The sequence below is a fragment of the Solanum verrucosum genome, unplaced genomic scaffold (assembly GCF_900185275.1).
Source record: "Solanum verrucosum unplaced genomic scaffold, falcon-dt-bn FXZP01000261.1, whole genome shotgun sequence".
NCBI lineage: Eukaryota > Viridiplantae > Streptophyta > Magnoliopsida > Solanales > Solanaceae > Solanum > Solanum verrucosum.
The window spans coordinates 4,419,337-4,446,084 of NW_026019969.1; the positions used below are offsets into that span (position 1 = coordinate 4,419,337).

Sequence of the window (26,748 nt, forward strand, 5' to 3'; positions counted from 1 at the left end):
GGTCATCAGTTGAGGATGGAAATTAGATTCTATAAAATAAAATAATATTTATTATCAAATACAAAATAAAATAATCCCATTATATATCCCAAAATTATAGGACATATCAAACCAGAAATTAGGCAAACTGACAAGTGACAGGTATCAAACCAGAAATTAGGCAAAGAAAATGGCGGGTATGTGTTGCTATAGTAGCCTTTCACAGACCCTCATCAACAAGGTAAAATTGTTTATCAAAAAATGTAAAATTGCCATTTCTTGAAGAAAAAATAAATAATTTCTGCTTTCTCCAGTTCAATTCTTGTTTTTTTTTTTTTCTTATCAGAAAGGGCAAGGTGGTTTCTACTGCTGCTCCCCTGCACCCAATAATCAGAAGGTGAAAACCCAAACACCCAAGTTGTTGAAAATTGCAGTCAGTGGTGTCACTGAACTACTCAGGCTCCTCCCTTCACCATCAACAAACAGGTTTTGCATTTTCTTAAATTGGGGGTATTTCTATTTTCAAGATTTCATTTTTGATTTCCTTAATATTATTATAATGTTTGCTAGATTGGGGGTATCTGATGATGAAGGGGGTGGAGAGCCTTTGGTTTATAATGTAGAAGATGTCCTCAAGATTATCAAGTTAGATTATGAGAAAGCTTATTTTGTTACAGGTAGTGTTGTTTATCTCTTAGTAATAATTAGTACTCTATCTGTTTTAATTTGTTTATCTGGTTTTGACTTGGTACGGAGTTTAAAAAAATAAATAAGACTTTTTGAGTGTTCGGTTCTTAAACTGAAGATACGTAAAATGTATTCAAATGCGCTTTAATCTTGTGGTTTTAAATATGTCACATGGGAAGTTAGGATTAAAGAGTAGTCGGAAAGAGGAAAAAAACATTCTTTTTGAAACGGATTAAAAAGGAAGTAGTAAGACAAACAAATTGAAATGGAAAGAGTATATACTTCCTAAATATCTGCACTTCTGAAGCCAACATGTAAGTCGAAACATAAACACGGACTTGAGTGAAGACTGAAAAAACGTAAAAGAGAGTTTGTTTGATTGAAGTCTTCCATGTAAAATGTTTGTAGCAAGATTTTATTTTTTGAGTTGTCAAACTGATTTATGATTTTATTATCTTATACTTCACAGTATGAGGTGGGTGATCCACAAATTTTTCTTTGCTTTACTATGTGAAAATCTTTCATTACTTGGAGGACAAAGTTTTCTTTTTTCTGATTGTGAATAATGTGTCAGTTAAAGTTTAAGCCTGTTAATGTGGTTAAAGATAAACTGGTCTTTCACTAATTTAGAGCTTTCATTCAATTTAGGCCTCTTCACCAGTGGAATTTATGCAGAAGACTGTGTCTTTGAAGATCCAACTATAAAATTCCGTGGTAAGAGGAATCATTTTCTATATCGGATGGCACATTATTTGATATTTGCATCACCGTTATGGCAGCACCAGGAAATTTCCTTGCTTATCTGTATAAAAAATTCCACATTTATGTCCCGCACCGCACTCAGTCTTGAAGAATTTTTTAAAAAAGTATTAGGCTTCTCAATTCCTTCACATAGTATCATCGATAACCTTTAATAAACCCGTTCTTTTCACTAATAAGTTTGATTTTCAATTCATGTTTGAAGAACTTTATTATACATACTGATCTCTGCATTTGGAGGTGGCATAAGACATGGCCAGACAATCTACTAATGTGAACTCTAATATTATCATGTATCTGTGCTATTTGCGCATTGAGTGTAAATACTGGCTTCTTTTCCGGTTTTCATAAACATCTTAATTGACAGCTTCTATCGCTTAATTTATTCTATGTGTGACATGTTTGCTTTGTAATATTGCTTGTATTTGCCTCTTTTATCCTGTATCTGTTGCTAGTGTCAGTACTTTAAACATCTATGTCAGTTTCCAGACTAGCTTAGTAGTAGTATGCTCCATTAGATGAATAAACTACGAGAATTATCAATCTTCCAAAGCTAGAAATTAACTTAGTTTAACAACAAACAAAAGATAATTCACCTTATTTTATGATTGTGTCATCCAGGAAGGGACTTGTATTCCCGCAACTTGCAATTGCTGGTACCGTTTTTTGATAGTCCATCAATCAAATTAGAAAAGATTGAGAAGGTATGTACTGCAAGTTCATAAATAGTATTACAGAATAAAAAGATGAAACAAAACAAATCCAAAAGAAGACATAACATTCGCTGAATGCTTAGTGAGAAGTGTTTTGTTCTTTTCATTAGTTCTTGCCCCTTGAAGGAGATATGGAGTGCGTCAGTAGTCTGATCTGTTTCATTTCTGTCCTCTTCAGAGAGAAAACTTTGGAGAGAAGATTACTCTAACTTGAGACTTTGCTGATAGAACTGGTTGTTCTTTGTTATTTATTTTATTGGGATCACACAGCTCAAACTTTTTACTTGTCATTCAGATATGTGATATGAAAGGGATCACTTACCAAAGTGATTATTCTGAATCTATTGTTGGAGATTGCTAGTAAATTTGCAATAAACTCTTCTTCTTTTCTTAGTTACATCAATGAAGTGAAGTCTATATTCTGATCATCAATAGATGGAAACATTTTTAGCTATTTTATTAAGCATAAGCATATTTCTACTTAAAGGATAGCTAAGTTATCTACCATACAGATGAAGGATAATAGTGGCTAACTCAATGCAATTAAATAACTAAACTTACAATGTAATGGCATGATTAATATGCAACTTCCTTAGAATGAATTCACCAGGAATTTCTTTCCACCAAGACCTCCATAGCAGTGGCCTTTATAAACCAGATTATCTTGTAAGTCTGGAAACCCATAACACTGTCTGGAGTTTGATGGTAGCTCCAGTCATAATAAGACAGACTATTTTGCTCATAATTCTCATGCTTGAAATGGGATTGTAAATGTGGTGACTGACAATTGGGAGGACAGACATTACAATTATTGTTTTAAGCCCAAGTATGATATTGGTACTTTAATATTTTTCAAAGGGAAAATGTATAAGTACCCCCCAGCCTATGCCCGAAATCCCAGAGACACACCTAACCTTTACTAAGGTCCTATTACCCCCCAAACTTATTTTATATATAATTTCCTACCCCTTTTTGGCCTACGTGGCACTATCCTTGAAAAAATAGTCAACAAGCGTTGGGCCCACAAGATAGTGCCACGTAGGCCAAAAAGGGGTAGAAAATTATATATAAAATAAGTTCGGGGGTAATAGGACCTTAGTAAAGGTTAGGTGTGTCTCTGGGATTTTGGACATAGGCTGGGGGGTACTTATGCATTTTCCCTTTTTCAAATCACCCATCAGAAATTGTGTGCTGTTCTCCTAGAGTGTTGAATCTACTAGTAAAATCCTTAGCAAGTGTTTTCTCAAACTGCTAGAGTAACAACAACATACCCAGTGAAATCCACAAGTGGGATGTGGGGAGGGTAGAGTGTATGTAAAGTAGAATCTAGTTATATTTTTATATGTAGTATTTTGACTTTTCCATATGAAATGGGATCTTTCCTAGTTTAGTTGTTAACAAGGTCTCCAATTTTGGACCTAGGAACAAATTGTGGTAGCATGGTTCAGAATGTGAAGGCTCATTGAAACAAACTGCACTGTGGGTAGATTTAACCTTGAATCATTTTTTTGGGTTGGTATTGTACTACCTATCTTGTATGTTAAACTGCCAAACATATCGTTGACATCATCCTCAGTTCAATTATCCACTCCAAAAGTAGGAGAATACTGATGGTCTTGATGATTCCAATTCCACAAGAAAAACACTATGAGGGCATCATAATACCAAATTTGTGGCATTTTTTTTCCTTCTTGAGTCATTTATTGGTGTCCAAGCGCACATCCATTCTTAAATGATTATGAAGTTACTTTTCGGTAATACTTGTCAGTTGTAACATAGTCATTCAAATGTTTCCAAGCATTTTTTATAATTATAGTAATATGTTGTTTACTTAGTGCATTTACAATATTCAATCTTCCTTTCAAATCAGGAACATTTTGCTTAATGCCTATCTGCCTGATGTACAGGGTAATGATTCTAATGCAGAGGTCATTGTGGCATACTGGAAACTGAGGTACTTGGTTTTACTCTCAAAATTTGTTAGCTTAAAGGCGAATATTTGTTTACCCGATTGTATTAACTGCTCTCTTGTTCAAAGCATTTGACATTTGTTTCTGTCAATTATGCATGGTTGATCCTGATAAGTGAAATATTTTTGGATGTAAACGAATACCAGAGTTGTCTTAGGATTCTTTTGACTATTCACATGCTGATTTTTCATCTGACTTGTAGAACATCCCTCAAACTTCCGTGGCAGCCTCTCATCTCTGTTGATGGGAAAACGGTCTATGATCTAGATGAACAACTCAAAGTAAGTAGAAAAGATTTTATCTCTACAATTCAAAAACTAGAGCAATGTTCTTCCCTCATTGATATTTCCCATCTCCAAACAGATTGTTAAGCATGTTGAGAGCTGGAACATTTCTGCTCTTGAAGCGGTTGGCCAGATTTTTACGCCTGGTTTGAGGAGCTCTGGTGAGTGAAAATTCTACAGAGCAATGTTCCTTAGCTGATATTCTTTATAGACGACTCGTGAAAAATCAGATTTTTCTATTTGAGCTTCAATACAGCATGTATACTCTGATCTTAGAACCACCTCTTAGGCTCTTACAGTTTACTTCACAGCTCGAGTTGGAAAGACAGTAATATAGGTAATAAATAGGTGAAGTAATTTCTCTTGACATCCATTTATCATAATTACTCATTTCACTGTATATTTATTATGTCAATTTAACTTGCACATCATCTTGCCTCCGAACTGAGATCTCGATTACCCTTCAAAGGCAATTGCAATAGCTTTTCCACCTACATGATTCTGGAATTCTTCAGTCCTTCATTGATACTTTCCTTGTGTAACAATACCATTGTTACTGTGATAAACTATTGCCATCATGCTTTGTCTGTGTGAATTTGATCCTGAAACAATCTTAGATATCTCCTAACATCCTCGCATCCAGCCGCGTTTTTCACATGGAACGTATAAACACTTAACTTCTGTCTCGCTCCACTTGCACTCTGTGGTTATAGCCGTCGCCTCGTTTCTTCTCCAAAATGGTTGCTCTTCCATAGTCATTGCTCTTGAATTTGTCAGTGGCAGTTCAATAGAACTGTTCCTAGTGACTTGGTAAGAACCAATTCAGTTGCAGGAGCAAAAATAGGGGAAAATTATAACTAATCTGAGTAACTGAACCAAAAAAAATCAATTACAGGAACTAATAAAATTACAGGTCTCTGTTATTACAATTTAATACTCACAAATAATCTGAGTAACTGAACCAAAAAAAATCAAATTAATCTTCACTAATCCTTCCTCCATGCATACAATAACAAAGAAAATCCCTCATTACTCCCATATGACCTTATAGATGACCATGAACTCCTCCCACATTCACTGTTCTCCTCTGCCCACTGCAACACACTAGAGCACGACGGCGATGGCGACAAAGAGACCGACAGTGGTGTCGACATCGTTCCAGCTGTTGCGGACAAACTTTTCCTCATCAATTTCTTCTCGGCGCCACCCATTTCAGGCCAAACACCACCATCACCTACTTGGAACACAAAAACACCATGTTCATGTCCATGTCCATGCCCAAATTTATGATTGTCACAGTTTTTATTTACCCAATTGAAGACATCCCAAAAAAAGGTTACCTCTACTTGACCAACTAAAATTCTTTCATTTCCCCTAAATTTCCAAGCAAGTCTTTTCACTACAAGACTTGTTTTCCCATCCACTTTCACTTTCAACACTCCACCCCCACATTCTATCACAAATTCATGTTTAACCCCCATAATCCGAGCCCGTGTAGTATAACTCCTCCGTCCAAACACGTGTTCTCTCCTCGACAACAAAGTCAGGTCTCCCGTGCAACATCCCGATACCAGCCTGGCCCGTCCCGTCAATTCAGTCAACATATCACCAAGGAAAAACTCCAGTCTTGCATTGCAGGTAATTGCAATGTAAAAACACCCTTCAGGCTCTGCCGAGTTCTGATTGAACTTGGCAAGTGTGAAGTCCCAATGGACCTTCATCTTCTTACGGTCATGTAATTGGACCGGATGCACGGATTTTGATCCTGGCCGTGCCTTAAATATGGCAAAAGACGATTGATGGAGTGGAATGGTGATGGAGAAAAGATCAGGTGCATGAACTAACAAAGAATGTGAAAACAGGTTCTTGGACCAAGTGAGTGTAAGATAAACAGGTGAACCACAAATCTGAGCTTGGTATATACATGTAACAAGATTTTGAGGCACTTGTGAAGGAGGAGGAAGAGAAGAAGTTTCTGAATCCTCAGAATTATGAGGAATATTAAAACAAGCAGGTATCATATTCTTCATCCTAAACACAACACTAGTACTAAATGTTGGAATCAAGAATTGGAGGAGTTTGGTTTAATGAAGTTAGCCATAATGTTTTGTATTATATGAGGTGGGGTTTTATGTTAGAGCTTGATTGGCGCCATTGAAAGAGATAGAAAGCTATATAGATAGATTTTTGCTCTCTTTTTTATGATGAGTATTTATATGTATGTGAGCTGGGAGGCATTAGCAAACTTCAAGACTTTCTTTTTACTTCGAAGTCACCATAGCAGGTAACACTGACTTGGTTTTTACTTACTTTATCCACTTCTTATTATTTCCAATTTCTTCGTATAACTCCGTCTGTGTTAGCTCGTTCACATTCTGAATGAAATTTTTGAGTGGTAGAGATTAATATTAATGTCCAAGTGTTTGTTGAAGCAAGTTAAAATATTTGGAAAAGATGGAAATGATTTTTCATGAAAAATGACTTTTATCGTACCAAACATATTTGGCTATTAAAAGCACTTGGCAATTGAAAAGTGAATTATAAAAGGGGAGATGGTGCCTTGGGAAAGGGGAGATCAACTACTCTTGTTGGGTGTTCCAATTTGGACATATAGGATAAAATAGGGGAGAGTTCAATGCTTCAATTTTCTTTATTTTATCTTATTATCAAATGGTATGGGGTGACTTCGAATTTTAAAATTTTAAAAATAAATTTATGCGATGTATAGTCAAGGGGCGTAATTGCCTTTAAAGAATTAAATCTCTTTCGTTGAAAAATTATATGCAAAAAAAGGTTCAAAAATAAGAACATTCATATTGTTGCCTTGCCGCTTCTTTTCTTTTTTGTTTCACACCCGATGTCTAGCAACGGACTACCAAGCGGAAGCCAACACAAGAAGCATAAAGCTTAAAACATGTGAAGAAACAGAATGAATTACAAGACAAGAAACCACCCAAGACCTGTCATCAGTCAGTAATCGGGCATCTAACCCAAAGCAAGAGTACATGTACATGGCTTTTACAAATATAAGATAAGTACAAATTGTCTCTGAGTACAATATAAAGACTAATCCTATCCAAAAATAGACGGAACTTCGAACCCTAGGAGTTCACCCTAGTCTCCAAACTGCTCCGCACGACTCCAAATCAACAGCGATATCTAGTATTGCATTGGAGTCCAACTATTTCGGACTCACCGCATAGGATTCCATCAAGAATTTTTTCATACATAAAATTCGAACCTGAAATTTTAGATTAAGGGAAGAACAACCTCATCCACTGGAGCACCACATAAGGTTGTATCAAGCCTTTTTTTGACTTAGAATTCAAAGAATGACAATCAACTTTTAGCTGTAAATTTACTCGTCTGATTTCAAAGTAATAGGCTGGCGTCCATATTCTTGTTTGATTTGCTTAAATCAAGAAACTAAATTGGGTTTAAAAGTCTACAGTCTAACTTGATGGTAGGACACACAAATTAATATTTGAAGTAATTAACAATTACAGTCTGTCCTCATTTTTTATTCTATTAAAAGTATTGCACACTTTTGTTGATTCAACGGAAGAAGAAGAAGAAACAACCTGTCCTAGTAAACATATTTAATTTAGTCTAATCTAGCTAGAGTCTCAATTTCAAAAAGTGTTTATTTAAATAAAAACAAATTGTATGAAAGAAAAGATATCCCTTACCCTCATACAACAGCCAGAGTTTTGTTTGTTTGTTTGTTTGTTTGTTTCAGTTTCAAATCAAATGTGACCTTTCATTAAAAATTAAAATTAAAATGTGACCTTTCTTTTCAAAGTAATTTTTTGGAAAAAAATAGAAGTTAATCGTTATCCATGTTTTGTTTTCCTAGTGTATGATTATAATTTGGAAAAATTATCTGAATACCAAACTTATTTTATCATATTCTCTAAAAAAAAAAATTACTATTTGAAAAAATGACAAAATTCCCAACTCTTTACTATTCTCGGATACATCACTTTACGCGATGTATCGGGATGTTTAGTGTTGTATCTGAAATTGAGTCGCGATATATCGAGACGTTGAGGGTCGTATATGAAATTGAGACGCAATGTATCGCGACGTTTTGAAATGTATTCAGATTTCACCAATTTTTTATAATTTGAAAAATAATATGAATAAAATGTAATTAACTCTTACCACTATAATTTTTTTATTAAATTTTCTAATAATTTTGGAGAGCATAGGAGTTGGTAAAATTAAGAACATTCTCCAACATATCAGTGTGATGAAGAGTAATTAAAGGACATTCTGCTGAAAAAGGTTCCATTTTGTAACCTTCACGACAGACATTATTATTAGCCTTTGAAAAAAATTAGAATTAATTGAACTGTTCTAATATTCTTCCCCCTTTTCATGAAAGTACAATTTAGGAAATATTTTTAAAAAAATTTGAACTGTTCTAATATTCTTCCCTCCTTTTCATGAAATTACAATTTATTAATAACAAAACAATGATAATAAATCCAGTATAATGTCACTGGTGAAGCTTATGGATAGTATGTACGCATATTTTATTCCTAACTTTTATGGAATAGAGATGTTGTTTCAACTTATAGACCCTTGGCTCAAAAGAATTTTAAAAAATATATCTATGATTGCAAGAAAAAATTATGACAACAAAATAGCATAAAGTAAATCGAGCAATATAGTAACATTAAAGAATCAGAAATTCCGTGATTACTAAATAATACTACCAAGGCTAGTCACTTTCCTCTTAGACATAAAGTATGCCAATACTCGATTACCTACTAATCTTCGATATCCATAGATTTCTATTTAGAGTCATATCCTTCGTAAGTTGAAGTTTTGTGTCATATCATATCTTATCTAATCACTTCTCTGAATTCTTCCTACCTCTATCTTTCGAAGAAATTCATATTTATTTTTACTATTTTAGAGAAATTTCTAAAGAACCAAGTATTCTCTATCTCCAATGAAGAAATTTAAATTAGATGTTGGTGATAGGTGAATTCAAACCGTATTCACGAATTGTTTGTGATAGAATTAAAGAATGAAATGTATAGTAAATTAAAAGGGAAATTTATTTCATTTTATTTATTTATTTATTTATCGAATTGTAACAAGAAAATAGTTAAATTAGTGAAGTATTTGTTTATGAACAATTTTCACATATAACAAACATAAAAATCATATTTGTATGTTATAGCTATAGTTTGTATAATTGCGCTCCATAACAAACTTTATGTTTGCTATGGAGCATCAGATTGTATAACTCGCTGGCAGGAGCTTCAGATTTGTATGATTTCGTTGACAGGCCATTTGTATAAATTGTTGGCAGCCTCTCGTTTGTATAAATCGTTGGCAGCCTTTCAATTCAATTTTATGTGTTTGTATATCTGCATAAAATTTGAATTTGTATACAATTGAATTGAAATAAAATATTTGTATATCAAATCTCTCTCTCTCTCTCGCTTTATACAACACAAATTATACATTGTAATTTGTATAATTTGTGTTTGTATAAAGCGAGAAAGAGAGAAAGGCAAAAGAGAACTGAACAGGGAAAGATCTATATTTGTATAATTATAAGTGTATAGGACGAAAATATATGTATTTGTATATGTATATACAGTTTTCTCTCGCTTTATACAAACACAAACGCATTTTATACATTTGTGTTTGTATAAAAGCGAGAGAGACGAGGGAGAGATTGACGAGAGTGGCGAGCGAGAAATCTAGGGAGAGAGGCGAATGACAACTGTTTGCTACGGGTTACAATTAAATCAAACTGTGGTTATAGAATTTAATTTGAATTAATAGTTTGTTATTTTATACAATTTTCCCTTTGTTTATTGGACCGTATTCATTTTCTGGACTTCATGGGCCCCCAAAATGAAATTACAAGGGCTAGCAAATGCTAGATTCCAACTTAGATTGAGCCTAACCTTTGACAGCCCAGGCCCATATTCAAATTATAAGGGCTAGCAAATGCTAAAGTCCAATTTTAGGTAATTGTAATTTTTTAAGGATAAACTACCTTATTAGACATACATCACTACTATATATACTAATATTATCTTTACTTTTAAACAATTACATATATTACCACTTTTAGTATTTTATACCATATATTAATATATTATTTGAAAATTCTATTAGATACCCACGTCCCTTAAAACTATTATTGATTAATTATCTGCTTAAATAACTCTTTCACTCCAAATCAACCACTATCTCTTAATTCTCCCCTCCCATGTTTATCACTCAATTATGTCTCCTCTTTTCTGATTCAAGAATTTCACCTTACAATTTCATTTCAACAATAGTTAATCTACTCTCTTCTTCTCAAGATATCATCACCACAAATTCTCTTGAACCAAAATATCATTTTGTATTGTTCATTTATCACGAGTTCCAATCACAGTAACTGCTACAGAGAAAACTTTCAATTCATAGTGGGTCTTGATTGTTTGTCTCTGAAAGAAATGGATCTTAGTTTTGATTATGTTATGCCACAGTGCAAAAGGATCAAAAGGAATATTGTAGAGAGTTTTTGTTTGCTGGTGTTCTTCTAAGACTTTCTTTGGTTACTGTGATATGGATGTGGTAGTACCAATATTACTTTGATATAGCCCTTGAAACATGTGTATCCAATAAGTAGTAATCTTAATTAAGATTCGAGTTGTATTTTTAGTAATGGGGTATCTGAACATGTATATGTATCCACTATATATTAAATTTCGGATACATGATTTTTAACAACACAATGATATTAATGATACGACAGATACTCTACAGTCGTGATTTGTTCATAGATTCATGTGTTTCAACTACATTTCATATTTAGATGCACATAATTAAATGTATATGCTTATTATGTATTCGAGATACATGTTTTTGGATATAACGTATGAAATTTAGATACACATAATTAGATGTATATGCTTCTTCTTTTTGTATATTCCGTATTTAGATACACATAATTAGATGTATATGTTTACTGTGTATTCGAGATACATGTTTTTGAATATAACATATGCAATTGATACTTGATACATCAAATTCATACTAGATACATATAAAAGATACATGAAATTAATATATATATATATATATATATACACATACATACATAAAATTAATACTAGATTCGTATAACAAATACATGAAATTAATGCTAGATACTTCTGTGATACATATGAATGTACTTGTATGGCACTCATGTATCTAAATGTTTAGTTTGTTGGATACATCATATATTGATAATAGATACATCAAATTAATAAATTTATTATTTTAAGAGTAATAATTTGAAATTAATCAAATTACATTACCAAGATATACATGTTTTTACTTATATTAATAATATTAATGAATTTACTAATTCAAAGAATAATAAAATGAAATTAATTATCTATGTATTTTGAAAATCCTCAATTACTCCTCTAATTTAGGAAATAAGTTACAACCAATTAATTTAAATAAATAAATTTTGTATCTCAATTTTAAAATTCGACAGATACATGTATCTCATGGATTCAGACTCATGTATCCTAATCATAAAATATGGTAGAGGAAGTAATATTTGAAACTATTGGGAATCTTAATAATTAAGACCTAAACTAGTGAGATTTATGTGATTTGCCCATTTTTTAAATATTATTTTACCCCTCCCTACGATCTCCCTCTCCTTTTGCTCATTTGATGATGACTCGAACCCACAATCTTAACGTTGGAGGTAAAGGATGCTTACCATTCGAGCAACCTCTCTTGTCAGGTAATTGTGATTTCACCAATAATCACCATGATGTAGTTTCGATTTTTTTTTTTGTTTTTAAGAAGAAAAAAATGACTATAATTATTGTCTTGCTCGAATGATAGAGATGTAAGCATGCATCATTTGACAGATTCAATTTTGTCAACAAATAGGTTATGTGATTCAACAAGTTTGAACAAAAGCAATGAATTTTGTAGAATATACTATAATTGACGTGTTGTATACATTTACTAACTTTTGAAACATATGAAATTGTTTACTTGTAAGTTGAAGCAACCAAACGCACCATCACCAAAAGTTGCGTTGGAGTCGTAAATATAACTACATTTTTATCTAGAAGTTTCAAGCTTTAATTACTTGTCGGACTCCAAAAAAGATATTGAATACTTATTGAAGAAAAAAAATAATACACTTAGATTTGGCATCACTTTCACAACGCCTTCATGCTTGTAGTAAGATTCCTTGTATGTACGGAACTCACCAAATGAATTGTCATATAGTCAAAAAGAGAAGTAGTTAAAATATAAAACCCAAATAAAATAAAAAGAGGACAGAAGAAAAATATTGAAAAATTAATTACCTACCATTATCTTATTGAGAGGACAAATTTTTGGATTAATATATAATCTATGTTTAGCACCACATGATTTTGTCTTAATTTGTCCCTTTCATTATCACACGGATGCAATGCAAGCTTCAACACAAAAAAAAAAAAAAAAAAACTACCTACTTCACCTGAAAAATCATTATGATAAAAAGAAAAATTACTGAACTTCACCAAACCAACTTCTATTATACTAAATCGGCATTTAGTTTGAGTCTCAACTAATTTAAGTTTGTCGCATAAGGCTCATTGAAGGTAATTCTTACTACGATTTGTTTTATTCAAAGTGTTCAAATTAGAGAAATTACACACATTGTATTTATTAATTTCTTTGTGAATGTGATTTTTGCTGAAATGACACTTATTTTGGGACGGAGAGAGTATTATTAGTTAACAATCTAATTACTATTTATAATCATATCGTACTTGATTACCTGCCTCGTTGTCGTTAATTTTTGGATTTTGTTGTGTGATTTAACGTCTAATCCTTCTAGTTGTTCCTAGTCAATTGGATCCAATGTTATTAAGAAATAAAATTATTTTAAACTCATAATTACTCTGGTATTTTAAAACTCAGATTTGTTTTAAAACTCATCGTTATTATAAATCAAAGGGTTAACAGATTTGTACAATATTATTTTAAAAACTATTTATCTCCTAAATAAAGTTGCTTATCTCCTCAATATGATTTGGACAATATTTTTTGATTGCTAAATTGGATGTCTCTTTAATTATAAAATCAAACTATATCTCCAATAATTAATTAATACTCTATTATCACAAAGTAAGCCGCAGACATCAGGATTTTTTTAATTACTTTTTTAAGGGAAAGAGTATCAAATGAGAAACCTTTTTTTAACCTTTTTTCTAAAAAAAATAAGAAGAATAATTTTATTCATCAAAATTGCGAGTACAAACCTGTTAACCCCTTAATTTTTCTTTCTTAAGATTTCTCCATGATTCGAGGGTCATAGTGGTGTATTTCTCGAACGAGAATGATTTGAATTTCATCTCCATGAAATGATTTATCCGTAATTCAAGGATCGCTAGTGGCCTATTTCTCGAACTAAGATGATTTAGACTTGATCTCCATGGAAGGATTTGTGTTTGTGGATCTTCTTGAAATTTATTTGATTATCAAAAAGAGTCTAGCATATTTTCATCTGTTTATGAATGTCCCAAAAAATTGTGGAATATTTATGATTCGATCTCTCAATGAATATTTTATGAACTTGTGGTGAAATTTTCGAGATTATCGAATGAGATACTTGTCTCCCGTTTAAAATTTTCAATTAAACTAATTAATCAGCCTAGAAACTTGTGGGCAAAATAACCTTGCTAGTTCATATATGTATATGATTATTAAACTAATAATACCAATCACGTAACTTACATGTGAAAAAAAATTAACCAAGGATATATTGTGTTTGAACATAAATTTCACCTTTTGAAAAAATTGTCATCTGAACAGATGATTCAATATATTACTTAACGTCCAAATATTATATTTAATATTTTCTCTGTCTCAATTTATTTGATGTAATTTGATTCGATATAGAATTTAAAAAATATAAAAAGACTTTGCAATGTTTCAAAATTATTCTTAAAATAAATAAATTTTTAATCGTATCATTAAATATTTATCAAATAAAAAAATATATAATTTTTTTAAGAATGAACAAAAAGGAAGTTATTTTATATAAATTGAAGTACCTGTAAACATTTATGGACAAAAAATAGTTTAGGGTTTTACATACCATTTAAGAAAACAATTTTTTGACTGAATTGCTCTTATTTACCCTCAATCATATTATTCTAGAACATTATTAGAATAGTAAAAGTAAAATTAGAAAAAAGATTAATTTTTTTAAAATAATTATTTTTTAAAAAAATGAGAAATAAATTGCACTCACGGAGCAATATAAACTTTGGACTATAGTCTAAGTTTGTCTTATTTCAGTTTTGAGGCATCCAATGCAATTCCATGTTAGGTTGGCTCTAATTTCAAAATAACTTTCATTTCTAATTTTCTTGACTTTTATGGTACGGTTTTCTCTTAATCACTCCCAGTTTTTGTCTAATTATTGAAGTACCAACAAAGTAACAATATTTTTAAATCCTTTAATCACTTAAGCGTTAATTATTAGATCTTAATACATCTTGGTTGGTTCTTTGTCTCTTTGGTCAAAGATACGTGGCGAAGCAAACACTTCTATTATGTTGCATTTTTTGTGACGAAATGAAGAGTTCATCGGGATGAATTGGGTAGTAAAGAACGTTTATTAGTAATATTTATATTTCCCCAAAATATACTTTGTATATTTAGTCAAAAAAGCATCGACGTTTATTTGAAAAGCAAAAAAAAAAAAAAGTAATAAAATTAACACCTTAATTAGATGAAAAATGAAATATTTCCTTTAAACATGAAGCCACAGTTTTAAGTTGTGGATTTGAAGAATAAAAGTAGAGGCAATTACGCCCGTAGATTATTTTTTTGAAGAATTCAACACTAGTCTTAACTGATCTTGTTACATATTTATTCCACTCGGAAATTTTTTTTCATAAAAAATTAGATTAAGTGTGTAATTGACGATTTGACTCAAGTTCAGTGATACATATCATGCTTTTTCACTATGTTATAACCATTTCATGTCTGAATTTCATTATAGATTAATCGAAACATTAAATATTATAAAAAAATATCATAAATCATGAGGATTAATAAACACAGTAAATAATTATTTTTTTCGTAAATATTTCTCATATATATATCACTTAGCTTGGTATTGTCACTTTCATTTTAATTTAATTTTATATATGTTAGTTGCCCATTTTAAACACAAACAAGCTGGCCATCCCATGCTGTGTTATTGCCATATTCAATCAGTCACAAATACATGTGGAATTCAAGTCTTCATTATCATCATTGTGCCCTAACAACCTCTATCATACATGTGATAGGTCCAATTTATTTTTCTTACATTATTAATATTCATGTGCAATCCCTACTCTTTATAAATAAAATATAATAATATTTTCAAACTTTATTACACTTATTTGTCTCCCCTTTTTTATAGTAAAAATTCAACTCATATTAATTAGCAACTACTCTATACGTATAAATGTAACAACACTTAGGTATATATGTACCATTTCAATATAGTTGTCCATAACAAATCATTTTTGTCATTAATATCCTAGTCAGAATAATGTTTCCTAAAACTTTGATATTTATTGATCGATCTAATTAATATGTATCTATATAGATATTGCAAGACATTCAAATCTTTTTTGGATTGAATCGGTACATATTTGGGTAACATTCTTAATTTCAAGATATGTGGTCCAAACAAATATATATTACGAGTCAATTAATTCATTTGGTTGAGGTATTTAGCATGTTCATTTAACTAATCATGATCGAATCCTAATTAAAGTCAATAATCATGCCATACTTGACTAGCAAACCAATTCAAATTATGTAACGTGTTTAATCAAATTAAAGGTCAAAAATTTCAAATTACGTAGCGTGTTTAATCAAATTAAAGGGTTGATCGAAGTTCTTTTTGAGTGTTCAAGTGATATTTTTCAACTAATCAAATAAGGTTATGTCACATCCATTAGTCTAAAAAGGGTAAAAAAAAATCATATTATGTAGCGTGTTTAATCCAATTAAAGGGTCAATCAAAGTTTTTTGAGTGTTCAAGTGATATTTTTCAACTAATCAAATAAGATTATGTCACATCCAATAGTCTAATTAATGACTTAAGCGAGTCAAATTATGATTAGCTATCATTCATAGCTTGAAATAGAGATCAACCCTAATTAAGCCAAAGTATACATAATTTCGAAAGAAATCTCTCTAATGAAATATTTATCTTTCATTCACAATAATTGATTATTGATTATTGCGATTCATTATGTCACGTTTTCTATTTTTCATATTTAACTTATGAAAAAAAATATTTATCAAGAAAATTTATTCATTTTATATGAGTCACTTTCATAACGAAGGATATATCAACTATAAATGACAAAATTAAGAAGTATATCAGACCATATTCCCTAAAATCAATCCATAAATATAATCCTTCAATAACTGTAATAGTTATAATAATAAATAAAAAAAATCTTGATAGTGGATCAATAAAAGCAAATAAAGAATATATAAACACCATGATTCTATATAAAGAAAGATTACAAACAAGTAATTTAATCAGTTAACTTTACAGATAAAAATATGCGATATATTTACTCAATATAAACTCCAAACATGAACAAGCATGCTTGGTGCCTTTTAATCTCTTTATTTTTCAAGGTCACTAAAATAAATCCAGTCTCCAAAGATAATATTTATTTAATTTCAAGAAATATATAGATTAATTAGCTAATATTTGATGACGGGAAAACCAAATCCAGATAATAGTATATTGAGCTAAATATACAATCTTAAGGTGACGTTAAAAAAAAATCTCTAATTCTTATATAGTCTTACCAAATAAGCAAATTATAATTTATAAACTAGATATCGGAATATCCTAAGGCAACATAATAATAAATCACATATCTCTATGTTTTTTTTATGTATTAATGTTTGTGATTACAAACTTTTAAATATACATAATTTTCATAAAAATCTACTAGTCAATATGATAATAACTAATTATTCTTTAATATAATTCTTTCACATGACTAATATAATTTCTTCCCTCCGAGCATGAATTTTTCTTATTATAAAATTAAAATGATGGGCATGTTTCTTATAAAATATACACTTATGGGTCAAGTTTTACATTTAAAAAAAAATTAAAATCATGATTTGAAATATATTTCAAATCATATTTTAAATAGAATTCGGAATTTGAAATTATCATGATCCCGAACGCTAATTTAAAATCATAACTTCATATTACATCTTCAAACACGAGCTTATATTATTAATAATAATCAAATTACTTGTCTTACGCCGAAATTCAAGAAAAATTCAGGATTTTCTCCTTCTTAGAAGTTTTTGACCAAATCCCAGCTCCTATAATAATTTAATTAATTACATTATATGTTGAGATACCTGAGAATAGTGAATTACGAGATCGATAAGCTACGATAATTTTTTTCGGATAACTAATTAATGTTTTACGAATAGTGAACAAAAAATACTTGTAGGAAAAAAAATATATATCAACTGAGACTGCTATGATTGAAATTTTAGTCAATTTTTATATGCATCTCAGTTATGTATGTTTGAAGTTAGTATTGACAAATCAAGTAAAACTTCAATAAAAATTAATGGTAATTTGATCTTTCTAAGTCTAAAATTTTAGTTTAAAATGTCTAAAGTTAACCTTGACAAGTCATTTAGTAAATTTCAAGTGAAAATGTTTAATGTTTGACCTTCGCAAAGATAACATATCAGAAGTCGATCACAAATTTTTTATTTGAGTCACACGCATCTAAAGTTGTTCTTAAAACACATAAACTTGCAAAAATATACTCCCTCTGTCCCTAACAACTTGTCCACTTTTGAATTGGCACACCTATTAAGAAATCAATTAATGACATAGTGAGTTTACCATTTTACCCCTATTAATTATGAAGTGGATCAAAAGTTCTACATTTTTCAAAGTAATTAGTCATTTACTTGAGGGTATAATAGGTAAAAAAATTGTTCTTTCTTGATTTGTCAAAATGAACAAGTAATTAGGGACAACTATAAAATGAAAGGAGGACAAGTAATTAGGAATAGAGGGAGTAATAATTAAAAAGTAAACACGAATTAAATAACAACTCAAAAAAGTGAGTATTTGTGGACTTCGATAGAATCCACATTAATAGAAGTCTCAAAGTGAGTATTATATATATATATATATATATATGGTTGTTTGTGTTTTTAAAAAGACAACTTCTCTAATCAAAATAAGTGTTTATACACGCATAAACTACTTTATGTTATTCATCAATTTTTATTTTTTTCTACTAATCCTTTTTCCTAACAAATTATAGTGCATATTGATCTACAATCTAATTTAGGACTTTTTTTGCATTGTATTATAATCAACCAGTTCCTTAGAAGATTCATCCTTAATTAGTGGGACAAGAACTTCTTATTTGCACCATACAAGGTGAGAAGTCGAAATATATAAGTTAAAAAAAAAATTAAAAAATATATAAAGGGGGAGAATTGAATAAATCATTAAATGAATGAATAAGTTATCAAAAAGAATCCTTGAGATGGTGATGGAATGAATACATCAATTATCTATACCTTTAATTAAAAATTTCAAACTTGAATCCAAATAAAAAATAAAAAATGGTAGGAGGTATTTTTTTTAAAAGAAAAAAAATAAAATGGTAGGAAGTATTTTTTTTTTAAAAAATGGATCTTATGCGATGTGTAAATTTAGTTCAGTCAAAAATATTTTAGTCAATCAAAATTCAAACACGAGAAACTTAGAAATCCATACTAGACATACTCTTAGTTGAAAACAAAACATAGTTACTTCTGGTAGTGTTTATCGGACAGATTGCGCGGATTTTCCTAATGATTTGGTTTATCGGATATTGATTTTTAAATTTACTAATTTGTTAGCTAATCTATAAGACATCGATTGGTTCGATAACAGACTAACACTTCTCGGGTGATTATCAGACGGTGTATCAATTAATCTCTATCATTTTTTCTCTATGAACGTACCTTTAAAAAAGACTTCTTTTTACTCTTTTAAAATGCAATTAAATTATAGTTTTTTTTCTATATTACAAAAAATATAAATTAATAGTAGTGTAATAGTTTATAACAGAAAAGTAAATATGTTTTCAAATTTTTGACCTTATCGCTTTAGGATTAACAATACATAATTATTTACTATGGAAAAATATTAAACGATGTTAATATGCCTAAGTTAAAATTGTAAGTATGGTAACTCTTGACGGGCTAACAGTTTATCCGATAAGGATATTGAATAATTCTCCCCCGCCCCTCACCAATAAGTCATTAATTATAAAATTATAATCATTCACTAACCATTTATTTGATAACCTAATACCAATAAATCAATAAGCTAATTTTGTGGTTGGCTTATCTGTTACAATTCTATTTTGAACACCCCTAATTACTTCTTCTATTTCAATTTGTTTGTCTGATTATTTAATTGACACATAATTAGGAAAAATAAATAAAACTTTTAAATTTTATGATTTTAAACTTAGAAAATATACAATATATTAAAATACTTTTTAATATTATAATCTTAAAAATATCATATGATTTTTTTTATAAAAAAAACATTCTTAAAAATGAATAAAATAAAAAAAGAAATACCAAAAGAAAGTAGAGAAAGGGAAGGTGGAGTTATTATAGGGGAGAAATTAGGTAAAGTAGAAAGGAAGTGCAAAGAACCGTACCAAGTCCGTACGAAAAAAACAAAAGTGGAAAAGGTGCTATGCTGGCACCTTAGCTTTTATTTGTCATAGGCTCATAGCCCTTTTTTTATAATGTATATCCTCGGTTTTAATTTATTTGTCTTATTTTTTATAATTTTCAAATTTCAGTTTTTCATTCTTATATAAATATTAGTTTAAAATATTTGACATATTTTATGTAAATTATACTATAAGATTAAGTTATTTTTTCTTTTTTTCTTAAATAACATGTTAAAATAAGATCAGACAAAAATATTGGAACGAAAAAAAAAATGTATTTATCATATAGCCAAATTAGAGTACGTTACGTTAATAATAAAGGCCATGCAATGCAAAATGTCGATTCTGTTGTCATGGTCCACTATGTAGACCTCACACGCTCGCCATTTTTTTTCTTTCAAGTGGGTCCTTAATTTATTTTCATTCTTATTCTTATCATTTTTTTTTAAAAATAATTATTTTCTAAAAATACAATTAGATAATTTTAACGTCACAAATAATTTCTCTACCTATGAAGATAAGAATAAAGTATTGGCTAATGTTATGAATAGTTAATTTACTTTTCGTAAATTTTATCTTTATGGTAGCTAACAATTACTCTCTTTGTTTCATTTTAAATGAAAAGTTATTTATTGATAAAGAGTTAAAAAATGTTTTGACATGTATTTTAGATATATCTAATAATAAATACAAAAGTACGTTCTCCTAAAAACTTCTGAAATTAAGCATATAGGGTTATCATTATTTTATTTTTACTATTTTTGAACGGTAAAATTACGATACTGATTTAAAATAAATAAATATAAATAGGTTTTAATTTTTACGAAATGGACAAGAAAGAAAGAACATAAAATAGTATATTGAGTAACGTTTTTTACACCACAGACGTACTTTATGTTATGTTTTTTCAGAACAGATTCTACTTTTCTTTTGGTCAAAGTAAAAGAACATAAATGGAGAAACTAATCACAATACTAGTCAGCAAATTGATCGTGAATTACAATTTTACATGAATTTTAGACCATTTAGCAATAACAACAATAACATATTTAGTGTAATTTCACCATAATTTGACGTATAGTATTATGTTATTTGTAGTTTTGTACTAATACTAGTATGTTATTTGTACTTGCCATTCTCTTATTATGCAATACACAGAGTATTCAACTCTTAGATGTGTTTAATCTTAACTAAAACAAATAAATTGACCCTAAAAAAAAATAAAAATTGACCCTAAAATGTTTCTAGTGAACTTTATTTGACTACTCTTCTTTTTTAGTCCTTTTCAAAAAGAATGATATGTTTTTATATTTAGTAATGATTTTATTTTAAAATATAAATTTTATTCCTATTAAAATTATTTATAGTCAAAAGATTTTAAAAGTCAATCTTTTTTTTCTTAAATTTCGTATCAACTCAAATTACGTCACATTTCCTAGAATTTAATTAAAGTCGCAGCCTTATCCATTTATTCTTTTAACCCAACTTTATTTTGTTCTGTTTCAAGAATTCCAATACGATTTTATACCAATAGAAATAATGAAATATTTTCAAAACGATCTATTGATACAACATACTACTTTTATTATATTCAGTCAAATTACGTTACATAAATTTTGACGAAGAAAATATAAGTCATGAAATATTTTTAAAACAATTTATTGATAGGACATACTACTACTTTTACCATATTCAATCAAATTACCTCACATAAATTTAGCCGAAAGAAAATATAAGTCATTTCATGCACTTAATCAAATCTTTGACTAATATGACCTCTTTATTTTTTTTCTATTTGCACTTTTCTTGTTCTTTTGTCTTCTCCTTTTTTAGCTGGCTTGCTTTTTTGATACAGTTTTATTGATTTTCTCTTTCTCTGTATTGATAAGATGCAAGATATACACACTCATTTACCTACCCTACCCCCTACCCCCTACCCCCAACCCCACATTCTTTTTCCCCTTAATTTTCTGTAGACTCACGTTTATCGTGGATACCCTTCAAGAAGTGTTGTTTGGGCTGTGAAAACTTCAATAAACTCACTTTCCCATATATTTTTTCTTACAAGAAAAGTTCCTAAAACTAAAAAAGATCAGATTTTTGATCTTTTTCATTCTGTCAACTGACTTGTTTCTTGCTGAATGAACAAAAAAGATACAATCTTTGTAAGCTAAATAGATAAATTTTGAAAAAAAGAATGAATGGTCTTACAGATACAGAACCAGAAATTTCTGAATTTGTTGAAGTTGATCCAACTGGTAGATATGGCAGAGTATGTCCTACTCTCTTTCTCTTTATGTGTCTCTCTCACAGTCAGTTTTTTTCACTCCATTGAAGTTTTGAGCTTGATGTTTTGTTCTTTTCTTGTTTTTTTGATGCAGTATAATGAAATTCTTGGAAAAGGAGCTTCAAAGACTGTGTATGAATCAAAACTTATCTTCCTTTTTTTGCTTGTAAATGGGTATTTGTTAGATCTACTAGACACCCATTTTGGTATTTGGTTCAAATGTTGCAGCTTTACTGTGGGGTTTATAGAAATGGGGTGTTTCAAGATTTGGGTTTTTTTGCTTCTCCAAATTTTTGAATAAAGGATGGAACTTTAAGGTGGATCATTCTGATTTGATTGGTTTGTATGTAATGATTGTGCAGTTATAGAGCATTTGATGAATATGAAGGGATTGAAGTTGCTTGGAATCAAGTGAAGCTTTATGATTTCTTACAAAGTCCTGAAGATCTTGAGAGGCTTTACTGTGAAATTCATTTACTCAAGACTTTGAAGCACAAAAATATCATGACATTTTATACTTCTTGGGTGGATCCTGCTAATAGGAACATCAATTTTGTTACTGAAATGTTCACTTCTGGAACTCTTAGACAGTGAGTTCTTAATTTTCTGTTTCTTGGCATTTGATTTTTTTTACTATTGCTAAATCTGGATCTCCTCCACCTCCACCCTCAAATCCTTTGCTTTTTTGTTTGTGGGGTTTGGTAGGTATAGGCTGAAACACAAAAGAGTCAATATTAGAGCAGTAAAGCGCTGGTGCAGACAGATCTTGAATGGGCTTCTCTATCTTCATAGTCATGATCCCCCTGTAATACATAGAGATCTTAAGTGTGATAACATCTTTATCAATGGAAACCAAGGAGAAGTGAAAATTGGAGATCTTGGCCTCGCTGCTATTCTGCGAAAATCACACGCTGCTCATTGTGTTGGTATACTTCTTACACTGATTTTACTCACCTTATACTTTGCTCTTCTGCTTTGCCTAGTGTGTGAAATGTATATGATCAATTTGTGTGTGTTTGTGCTATGACTTGGAAAATGGTTTGCTCAAATGTTTGTGGCTCTGTAATGATCAGGTACGCCTGAGTTCATGGCTCCGGAAGTTTACGAGGAGGAATACAATGAACTAGTTGACATATATTCTTTTGGTATGTGCATATTAGAAATGGTTACTTTTGAGTACCCATATAGTGAGTGCACCCATCCAGCTCAGATCTACAAGAAAGTGATGTCTGTAAGTACTTATCTTTTGTACTCTTTTTGTCCTTCCCTCTCTGTTGTGGTTATCCCAATTGATTTGGTCAATATTTTAGGGGAAAAAACCAGACGCGTTGTACCAAGTGAAGGATCCTGAGATACGTCAATTCGTTGAAAAATGTTTGGCCACTGTGTCTCTAAGGCTCTCAGCAAGAGAGCTTCTGGATGACCCTTTTCTCCAGATTGATGATAGTGAATCAGATTTAAGACATACAGAGTCTAGGAGAGAACTAGATTATATGAACCCTCTGCTAAGGAAGCCTGTTCTTGGACTAGATTATGAAGGAAAATCGTTTGGTAATGGCGCCTACAATGATTGTGGTTTTGATGATATACATGAATGGGCATCTGATCCAAATGAATATGAGCAAACTGGAATTGAACTGTTCGAGTATAACGATGATGAACACGATGAACATTCCGCAGATTTGGATATAACTATTAAAGGGAAGAGAAGAGAAGATGGTAGCATCTTCTTAAGACTCAGAATTGCAGACAAAGAAGGTAAGCAGCCATAATTTATTTTCTTGAACTGATTTGTTTATGCTTATCATGAGCTGAAAATTGTGCTATCTGTGTCTTTGCAGGCCGTATCCGTAATATCTATTTCCCATTTGATGTTGAATATGATACAGCATTAACTGTTGCAACTGAAATGGTATCCGAATTGGATATAACTGATCAAGATGTTACAAAAATCGCCGATATGATTGATGGTGAGATTTCCAAATTAGAACCCGATTGGAAGCCAGGGCCAGGAATCGTAGAAACCCCTCGCTTTGCAAATTCTAGCTTCTGTCACAACTGTTCGTCCAACAATTCCTCTATTGGTTCGTTCATGAATTTCCTGTCTAAAAATCCAGTTGCTCAGAATTTGCAGCTAGCAGAATGCAATGGATGTGCTGCTACACATGGACGGTTTGAAGAAGTTACATATCAATCTAACAGTCCTCGGCCTATTGCTTCGACTTATTCTGATGAACCAGCATCATCAAGCCATATTAATGGTGTCCATTACAACTTGTTCAAAATGAATGGTTTCCATCACACAGAGATTTGGGATCGGCATGAAAGCTTTGAATGCAGTTCAGTGGGATCCGAGGAGAGTCATTCCCTTGAAGAAGGTGAGAAATTGTATCACGACCCTTCAACAGAAGGTCAGAAAGAGGCTGGACCAAAGAGTGAGCTTACATCAGGTGTAAAAAGTTTAGGCAGATCTTTATCAAATCCCCGTTCTTTAGGTGAAATTCCTGCGCCATACGAAATTTCAGAGTATGAGCACTTGATTGAGCAGGAAATGAGATGGCTCAAAGCAAACTACCAGATAAAATTGAGGGAGCTAAAAGATCAACACTTGGGACTTCCACCTAAAGCTTCAAAACCTCCTACAGGTTCCTCTAAGCGGAAAAAGAAGACCAAAAATAGGAATTCATGTCTTGAAACTCTACTTAAGTCTTCTGATTGTGGTAAGACCATTAGTTCAGAATCAAATGGACTTAGCTGCCCCATTTCGGTATCCCAAAGGGCCCGGAAATGTGAGGCGATCAAAGGTTCCCCGAATGTCAGGGACATGGTTAGTACTGCAAAGAGTTTCTTCACCAGAACATTGCTTCCCAACTCACTTCACAGAACAACATCCTTACCAGTTGATGCTGTTGATATATAACTGTTGTAAGAAACTCCATTTTTTCTTGTTCCTTTTAAGTGTTTCATACAATAGTAGAGGCTGTAAAATTGTCTTTGTTATCTATGAGGTTAGTTTATGATGATGAGGCCATCCCATTTACCCCTCCCTTTTCTACTTGTGGGGTGTGCCTATATAATATTCTTGAATAGAAAAATATGAATGATAGTGAGCTGTGACAGGCAAATTATGAGACAATGTAATTATTGAGGCTTTAGAGGATTTCTCCAAGTGGGATATGTACATGACTTTGGTTCAAATTTTTGAGTTGCAATGTACAATAATAACATTATTCTTTTACCTTAAAATTGCCAAAGAAGTGCATCTGTTTGTCTGTTCTCATTGGTGCCTTTATTTTTAAGTTGAAGTGCATTATTTTCTGCAACATGCAACTGATGATTTGACCTTATTTTTTTTTTTACTGGTCAATGAGAGGTTTAATTGAGAATTCTTGCATTTGCAATATTGCATATATCCTCAACTTTATTGTCAATGATAGAAGTTTGGTTTTCAAATATGAAATTATTGCTCATGTCCCACTCCTCATCATGCCTCATCCAACTAAAATCTACTCACAATCTCCCCTTTTTCATACATGGTCCAGAAGGGATAACTTCAATAAAATTATGTCCACTATATGTTTTGGTTGACCATAGTGAAAACAAAAATAAGAGAAGTTCGCTTGAAATGGTCTGATCATGTTCTATTTGATCGCGAGATATACACGTTCAGTAGGAGTTGTACCAAATAGTGAAGATTCGTGTGGTTAATTTCAACTTGCTTAAAATTAAGGCGTAGTTATTACATTATTAGAAAGAAAAAAGAAAAAAAAGGGAAGAATCTTTTGTTGTTGCTTTTTTTTTTCTTTCTTTCTTTGGACAGCAATGATGTGGTTGGATTTCACACATTGAGAAGGAATCTTAAATTAAATTGTTACACATAAAACAATTGAATTTTCTGAAATTGGACCAAAGCTAAGGAGATTCCATAGGCATATGGGCACTAGCCAAACTTTTAATCTATTAAAAAAAATAGGCTGGCTCACTCTATAATTGTTGCATCTTTTTTTAAAGGTATATTCCAAATTATTATTCTCTCTCTTTTATTCATTTTTTTTTTTTCTGAAGTCAATTTATATTAAAACTTGTTATTTTTAACAATGATAAAACATGATAAATATTTATCTGCACCGAGTTTTTAAATGATAATATCATAGTTAATTAGTGTATTTTGTAATATGTTCATAATTAAACGTAATAATAACTTCAAGATTTTCAACCTTACTTAGAAACAACAAAATAAGTTTCTTGAGAAAGTATTCAAAGGGGGAAAATTGATACAAT

At 30.8% G+C, this 26,748-nt stretch overlaps 3 protein-coding genes across 3 annotated transcripts; 2 read left to right on the top strand and 1 right to left on the bottom strand.

Moving 5' to 3' along the window:
* Positions 1 to 132: 132 nt before the first annotated feature.
* Positions 133 to 4,836, top strand: LOC125815952 (uncharacterized). Its single transcript, XM_049495532.1, has 9 exons — positions 133 to 220; positions 326 to 465; positions 550 to 656; positions 1,315 to 1,380; positions 2,047 to 2,129; positions 4,046 to 4,092; positions 4,311 to 4,389; positions 4,472 to 4,553; positions 4,682 to 4,836. The coding sequence occupies exons 1-9, from the start codon at positions 170 to 172 to the stop codon at positions 4,738 to 4,740; spliced, it is 714 nt and encodes a 237-aa protein (XP_049351489.1). The 5' UTR covers positions 133 to 169; the 3' UTR covers positions 4,741 to 4,836.
* Positions 4,837 to 5,314: 478 nt separating this feature from the next.
* On the bottom strand, positions 5,315 to 6,677 carry LOC125815951 (uncharacterized). The gene has a single exon (XM_049495531.1). It carries the CDS (start codon positions 6,420 to 6,422, stop codon positions 5,379 to 5,381), a length of 1,044 nt encoding a protein of 347 aa, XP_049351488.1. The 5' UTR covers positions 6,423 to 6,677; the 3' UTR covers positions 5,315 to 5,378.
* Positions 6,678 to 22,120: 15,443 nt separating this feature from the next.
* On the top strand, positions 22,121 to 25,724 carry LOC125815596 (probable serine/threonine-protein kinase WNK9). The gene is made up of 7 exons (XM_049495104.1): positions 22,121 to 22,452; positions 22,562 to 22,599; positions 22,830 to 23,057; positions 23,173 to 23,393; positions 23,541 to 23,698; positions 23,778 to 24,225; positions 24,309 to 25,724. The coding sequence occupies exons 1-7, from the start codon at positions 22,378 to 22,380 to the stop codon at positions 25,385 to 25,387; spliced, it is 2,247 nt and encodes a 748-aa protein (XP_049351061.1). The 5' UTR covers positions 22,121 to 22,377; the 3' UTR covers positions 25,388 to 25,724.
* The last annotated feature ends 1,024 nt before the right edge of the window (positions 25,725 to 26,748 follow it).